Consider the following 6,998-nt stretch of genomic DNA (forward strand, 5'->3'; position numbering starts at 1 on the left):
AAACAAAATAAAAATACGCCACTATGAGTAAATGTCTAATTGTTTAGCAAAATGTACATCAAATGATAAATTATCAAAGTAAAAGTACTCATTTCCTGTTCTACTGTACTGGAGATGCTGTGGCAGTAGTTGTGTATTCAGCACATTACTGTTGTAGTTGGTCGATGGGGGAAAGTCCATTTTGAGCTCATGTACATTATTCTAAGTACATTTATTCGAGTAAAATATTGTACAGCTGATGTACTCGTACTATATTTGAGTATTTCAATTTTGTGCTACTCTACTTTATGTACTAATACTGTACTTTTCATTGCATTATGTTTATTTGATAGATGACTATATTAGGTTAAGCTACTCTGCAAATATAAAATTAGTCCCACCTTTATCTGCTGCAGCATTAAAATAATATACCCATTAATAAATCATTAATTACAATAATAATAATAGTATCTGGTATTATTTTTAAATGGGCCATTCTGCAAAGTATATTTTGATGCCAATATTCTTCTATAGTTTTGAATTCAAGACTTTATTTTTATACAGTGGTAGAAGATCTAGAAGTACTGCTGCCAATGACAATCTTCAAAGTAACTAAAGCTCTCACAAGTAGTGGAATAGGACTACAAGTACCATGAAAGTTAAACACTAGTAAAGCACAAGCATCTCATTGGTACTGATTTACATTCCACCTATTGGTAATCTAATGAAGTGTATTGTGCAATTTTACTGATTCATCACTATGTAACAGCGACCACAGCAGACACAAGAGGCAATTACAAGTTAGTGGCACATAATTTTATATTCATACAGCTGCAGCGCATACAACTAAAATACACCATTACAGCAAAAAAAAAAAAAAAAGTGTATTTCACCGGGGCAGATGTTCTGTCTTCGACAATAAAAAGAGAACTGGGCAAAGGTTCCTTTTCAGCTTCTGTGCTGACTTTGATACATGTCTGATACAGATGTGTTCACAAATAAAAATCAGGGTAGTACATTTCAAACGTATTACAGAGAAATAAAAAAAAATTACATTATTCACTCATTTTACAACTGGAAATGCACTCAGTGAGATTTCGAACCACAACTCACTCGCAGTGATAAAAGGAGATGACATTTTGCCCTTTAATGTGAACTCTTTGCCCTTATTAGATATAAATGTATGACACAAAACTAAAATGACATAAAAACTAAAACAGAAAATATATACACTCTCCACTCTCTCAGTCATCATCTTCTTCCTCTTCTTTGACCTTCTTTTTTTTCTTCTTTTTCTTCTTTTCTGTTGACTGAAGAGAGAACAAGAGTGAGCACAAATATTCAACAGAAACACACTGGGAAACTTAAAGCTCTTACGAAGCGTCTTTAGATCAAGTTCCTACCTCTGTTACTGCTACCTCTTCCTCCTCCTCTTTTGGTTCCTCGGCTTCAGCCTCCGCTTTCTTGTCCTTCTTTTTCTTCTTCTTTTTCTTGGGAGTCTCCTCTGTTACTTCTTCTTCCTCTTCTACAAAACATGCATTCAAAAAAACACCTTTAGCATCATAAACAACATTGTGGACTTATTTAATTACACCTGGATATCATTACACCCACCAGCTGTTACGGGTTCCTTTTTGGGCTTTTTGGATTTTTGGACGACTGGCGTTTCAGGCTGGTCAGCGGCCTCCTCCTCCTCCACCTCCTCAAACTTCCTCTTCTTGGAAGTGGAGGGAATGGTAGAATCGCCAGACGGATCGTACATTCTCACTTCACTGTGGAGGAGAAGCGAGAATTTAACACATTTTAGATTTACATGTGAGGAATCTATTATCTTCAGTGAGGGAGCAGTTTGTGACTTTTTACCTCTTGTGCTGGTATTTGTCTGCCTTCGCCATTGCTTTGCCCGTTCCACTGATTCTACGGATCTGAGAAGGGGGAAAAATGGAGACACGATCAGATGATCAGCAGAAAGAGAGCACAGAGCTAACCCATCTGGGCCAGTATGTATACAACGATGAGTAAATCAGTTCTTGCCACTGCCTGCAGGGATTGTGTAAAAAAGTGTTGAAATAAGGACTAGAATTTAATCCCTATAATACCCTCCCCTCAAGCGTTGACTTTAAGACCCCACTATTTTACTCAGAGTGGCTTTATACATACAAGACCTGGAATTTCAGTAGATTTCAGAGTGGCACTCATGATAAATCTCTGTTGTAGCTGTACTTACTCCTTTCTCCTCCAGCTGGCGCAGCCTGGATTCCAGTTTGGCACGGTTCTCTGCTCCCATTTCTGCATTTGTGTCCTCTCCCAGGGCATCATAGCGAATAGCCAGGGATGCTTTAGCTGCCAGCATTCTGGAGATCTGGACAGATATTACAGAACAAAAACAGAACCCATGTTTATTTTCCAACCAGCAGCCAGATGATCACTACCTATACAAGTTATCGCTCCTTCTCAATGTACCTTGCCCTTATTCTTGGCAGAAGTCTGGCCCACTAGGGAGGCGTGGTAGATGAGACCGTACTTTGGTGTGTCTTTGCGGGTCTTCAGGGCTCTAAACAGCGCCTTCTCTGCTCCGAGGATCTGAACTGTGGAAGCCGGATGCTTTGCCAGATTCAGAAGGGAGCCTTAAAAACACACACAAAAAAAAAAAACAGACATGTAAATACGATGCTCTCGACTGTACCTGCACACTGGGCTTCCGAACGCAAGCTCAGATGAGGTAGTGACTTAAAAACATCAGTCTTTTTCAGGAAAATGACATAACGTCGTCATCATCACCGCTTGGCTGGTTTCCTCGCACCCACCATCTCTGAGACGTACCTGCGTGTGAGATGAGACGGGCGCCGACCAGCTCGCCCACCATGACTGTCAGGTTGGGGGCGATGGCCATCATTCGGTTCTTCAGGTAGTCGTACAGCTGCGTGCGGTAATCTGAAATATCAATCACCTGTGGAAAACAGAAGGTTGGTTTTATAACTGCCAGGAGAATAATAATGACTTAAACGCACTGGAAGGGGCAGGAGTCGTGAAATGTGACTGTTCAGATGAGGTAGTGACTGAAAAACCCACATGATTTGTTTCAGGATAAAGACAAATGTCGTCATCATCACCACTGTCACTCGAGCTCTCTGCTTTAAAAAAGGGACGTACCTGATCACACAGGTGTTTGATGTTTTCGATGTCCTGTTCCGACACTTCTGTTCCCATGGAGATCTCAGCAGCCAGTTTAACCTCTGACTCGATTTCCTCGGGGAGGAGGTCTGACAGATCGGAGCCGGCCACGTTTGTGCGATCACCTGGAGAACCACAGATACACATTTAGCATCCCAGGAACTCTCATGTGGTAAAAACTGATCTAGGAAGCATTATGTAAATGAGTTTTAAAAGGGCACATTTATAAGAGAAAGCTTGCATGAACGGTTTAAGACTTAGGCCTTTGTCAGGCAGGGGATGTCTAATGAAATATACTAATGAGTAGCATGATGGGGGATGTATTTTTGGACATCGCAGCATCTGATTAATCAACTTCGACCTTTAAAAAAATAAAATGCATTTGTTGCTAGCCTCATAGCTTCACAGAAGACAAATACTAAATCGCTGGAGTGTTTCTTTAAAATGCAGATTATTCTAACCAATTTTGCGGACAGCTTTGCAGTAGGCCAAGTTGTCGGTGACAATTTTTCCCAGCTCGGGAAAGTGCCAGCCGTACCACTCCCTGCAGCGCATAATGTAGTTGTTAAGCTCCTTATCCAGGTCATCCAGAAGTGCTGAAGAGACAACAAAAACAAAAAACCCACACTCAGTCATACTGCATATTCAAATACAGTAGTGATACATTAGTAATAATTCTAGCTGAAAATATCGTTTAGTGCTTTTCTCATAAAATATACAACTTACAGATGGCCTGCACAATCATAGTGTCCACCTTGTCCGGACTGAACTTCAGCTTGTAGCGGGATAAACTATGGAAGACAGAAAAAAGAAAAGTTATTCACGAGTTACTTCGCACAAAACTATTTGTGCCTCGGGGAGAGACTGCTGCCTCAGTGGTAGTGACGAATGCTGAGGAAAATCTACAGGGATGTTTCAGACAGCAAGTGTAATCATAGGCAGCAGTCGCGTTCACACAAACACTGCAGCTGTGGGCCATCTACCTGTGAGCCAACCCCAGAGACATGGCACTCATCTCCCTGGGAGGAAGTCCAGTGATGAGGCTCTCCATCTGGCTCCTGATGCATCTCATCAGTTCAGCCACAGCGGGGCTGTGGACACAGCTCAGGTCCAGCTTTTCCTGAAAACCAGAGCCGGTTAGAGACGCAACTCTTGCATACAACGCTTAGCTACTGAATACTAACGATGTAAATGTTGGGTCACTTACTTTAATAACCCCACCGAGTTTCACATCGCTGATGGCGAGCTGCTCGTGAGCCTCCTTGGCAACAACTTTCTTCAGCGCTTTCTTCAAGCTCTTGCCAATTTTTCCCTCGACCATTGCAGTGGCAGCTGAGTGGCAGAAGTTACAAACACGACATTAAACACATTTAACAGTCACATAAACTGAGAAATAAAACAGCCAAACTGTCCAATACTGGTTGAATGTACATTTTCTATCCATTCCAAGTTAAAAGAAGGGCCAACCACCTTTTCTTTCTATCTAAACTACGTGCTAAAACGACATGATGTGGTCTCAGGGGTAGTGACGAATACTGTGAAATGCCTCATGTTTTAAATCAGACACAGAAACACATCACAGACCACAGAGCTCAGGTGTACATCAGTGCACAAAGACATGCGCCATTACCTGCTAAGGCCTCTGTTGTGTCCTGAAACTTCTCAAAGTGCTTCAGCTTCACACTGGCAGGGGGGTGAAAAACAAAAACAGTGAGCACACATTGAATCCACTTTGCATGAACAGGCTGGTTGAATCTGTAACATCAGATCCAGCTGCATCAACACTTACACTTTATTCGCCTTCTCAGGAGTTTCAAACTCCTTATACAGGCTGTCGACCTGTTGCAGCTTGGATTCATCGAGGACCTGAAACAGAGCAGAAACTTAAAAGTTAGTTGTCACGCATTAAACAACCTGATGGTGCACATTAAAAATCTAAACTTTGCGTGTAAAATATCTCTGCATGTGTGTTTGACGTCGTGTGGCATTCAGGTTGAGGATCGATCACACAACAGCATCGTCGATTACTTATTTCCCAATATAACGTGAATGTTGTGTCGTGAAAAAAAAAAAAATCTGCATTTATTTAAGTGAGCCCCAACATGCACACGTGGTTACAAGGCCTGTAGCCTGTTAGCTTAGCACAGACAGACACAAACTCAACACAAATGGTGAAATGGTGAATAAAGTGGGAAACAAATTAAAATACTAGTGTTTAATTTACTCTACTGTCATTTGCGTTAATTATAACTGAGCTAACGTGGGCTGAAGGTAACTAGCGGTGTGGCTCAGCTAAGCTACCTCGAGTAAGTAACGCGTAATTATTGCTCATTCTTAAAAACAAAAGGCAGGAAACACACAAAAAGAAAAGCCGAATACATACTTTGAATATCGCGTATCCAGCCGCGGTCTCAAATAAAACGAGCATTTTGGTTACTTCACAGAGTTCGTCCTCTCTCTACCACAGGAGAGGCTGTAAAGTTTCACCACCACCACCACGCTGCTGCTGCTCAGTCTGAGGCACATGTGGCGGCAGGGAGCACCAGGAAACTGAGGGGTTGCCACGTCTGCTCGGTCGATATCGCCCGATACCAGACGTGGTTTTCATTTTAAGTGATATTTTAGCTTGTTTTAAGCACACTGTCCACGTGTTTTATTTTTTTTTACACGCAAAATATGGTATCCGTTTTGTGTATGTGGTGAGATGTTTTTAACGCTGCGTAATTATGTAATATTTATTTAAAAAATTAAAAATAAATAATAAAAAAAGACGGGTTCCGCTCGTTTATGTCATTTAAAGCCGATATAAAGACTTTATATATTTATAATAATTTTTAAAGCTTATCAAAACATATTTTACTTCCTCCACATTTCTATAATCGTGTAAAATAAATTCAACACGGGTTTCCCCTCCGCAACCTGGCAACCCGGGAGGAACTTTACGTTAAATCTCGCGAGAAGTTGCTGCAAACATTAAAATATAACATAAAATAATAATAATAATACAAAATACGTGAGAACACAAAGTTCCACTTTAACATATCAGGTGCAATTTACAAAAAAAAATAGATATTTTATGATAGCTCTCGTTTTATTATTTATCTTTCTAACAGCTCACACGTTTTATCCGCTTCCTGCTCTCCCGGAAGTGACGCGGAGGCGTATAAACTAGAGGAAAAACATGCCCATGTGAGAGCTGCGTGGTGAGTAACTAAATTAACTTCAAATAGACTGCAGTCTCGACGTGGACAAAGACTGAGTACTATGAATGAACCGGGACACTATCCTCCGCCGGACTTCGGCTGTCCTCCTCCAAACTCTATCCAGCACCAACAACTGCCCCGCTCCAGCAGCTTCCACCCCAACATGTGGAGCTGGGGCGACCCGTCCTCGGAGCCCAGCTGGGACCACACTGGACAGACTGGGTGGCATCAAGGGGACGCGACAGGGTTTGGTTTCCCACCAGGTCGTGGGAACTATGGACCTACACGTCCCTACGGTGAGCTGCCTATGAATTGGTTTATTAATGGTGAACAAACCCAAACGACTGCCATCAAATGTATCTGTAAATATGTGAGTGGTACAATGTCTACTTGATGTCTTCTTCTTGAATGTATTGTCTATAACTTTATCCACCAGTCTTAGTGTCAGCAATGTCATGCTGTAGTTTGAATGTTTTATACCATCTTACCACCATTAAAGGTTTGAAAACTCTGTGGGACAGTTTTAAAGGGATACTCCGCCAATTTACAGTTTTTCTCGATTGTTAACACACATTTTCTGAAAGCATGCCTTATACTCTCAGAACTCTACACACAAATCTAAAATAACACACAATGGTCAAA

The 6,998-nt window shown here is 41.4% G+C and overlaps 2 protein-coding genes and 3 non-coding genes across 6 annotated transcripts in view; 1 reads left to right on the plus strand and 4 right to left on the minus strand.

Annotated features, from left to right (window-relative positions):
- Window positions 1-780: 780 nt before the first annotated feature.
- nop58 (NOP58 ribonucleoprotein homolog (yeast)) lies at window positions 781-5,818 on the minus strand (the record flags this gene model as incomplete). Its single annotated transcript, XM_035677931.1, is given in 15 exon segments — window positions 781-1,289; window positions 1,383-1,504; window positions 1,594-1,751; window positions 1,843-1,904; window positions 2,207-2,341; window positions 2,443-2,606; window positions 2,803-2,929; window positions 3,133-3,278; window positions 3,615-3,749; window positions 3,880-3,944; window positions 4,137-4,273; window positions 4,361-4,485; window positions 4,784-4,836; window positions 4,943-5,019; window positions 5,537-5,818. Coding segments are annotated over 15 exon segments (1,617 nt in total). The 3' UTR covers window positions 781-1,223.
- Window positions 2,686-2,768, minus strand: LOC118340203. Its single transcript, XR_004797360.1, has one exon. It is a non-coding gene; the product is annotated as a small nucleolar RNA SNORD11B (small nucleolar RNA).
- On the minus strand, window positions 3,016-3,100 carry LOC118340202. The gene has a single exon (XR_004797359.1). It is a non-coding gene; the product is annotated as a small nucleolar RNA SNORD11B (small nucleolar RNA).
- On the minus strand, window positions 4,014-4,102 carry LOC118340204. The gene has a single exon (XR_004797361.1). It is a non-coding gene; the product is annotated as a small nucleolar RNA SNORD70 (small nucleolar RNA).
- A 485-nt stretch (window positions 5,819-6,303) lies between the features above and the next one.
- nufip1 (nuclear FMR1 interacting protein 1) overlaps window positions 6,304-6,998 on the plus strand; it is a 4,053-nt gene continuing 3,358 nt past the window's right edge. For both annotated transcript variants that reach the window (XM_035677427.1, XM_035677428.1), the window contains exon 1: window positions 6,304-6,652. In XM_035677427.1, the coding sequence (XP_035533320.1) occupies window positions 6,418-6,652 (235 nt within the window). In that variant the 5' untranslated portion in view covers window positions 6,304-6,417. The remainder of the gene's footprint in view (window positions 6,653-6,998) is intronic.

The sequence above is a fragment of the Morone saxatilis genome, unplaced genomic scaffold (genome assembly GCF_004916995.1).
Source record: "Morone saxatilis isolate NCDOM2014 unplaced genomic scaffold, NCSU_SB_2.0 Contig6, whole genome shotgun sequence".
Taxonomy (NCBI): Eukaryota; Metazoa; Chordata; class Actinopteri; family Moronidae; genus Morone; species Morone saxatilis.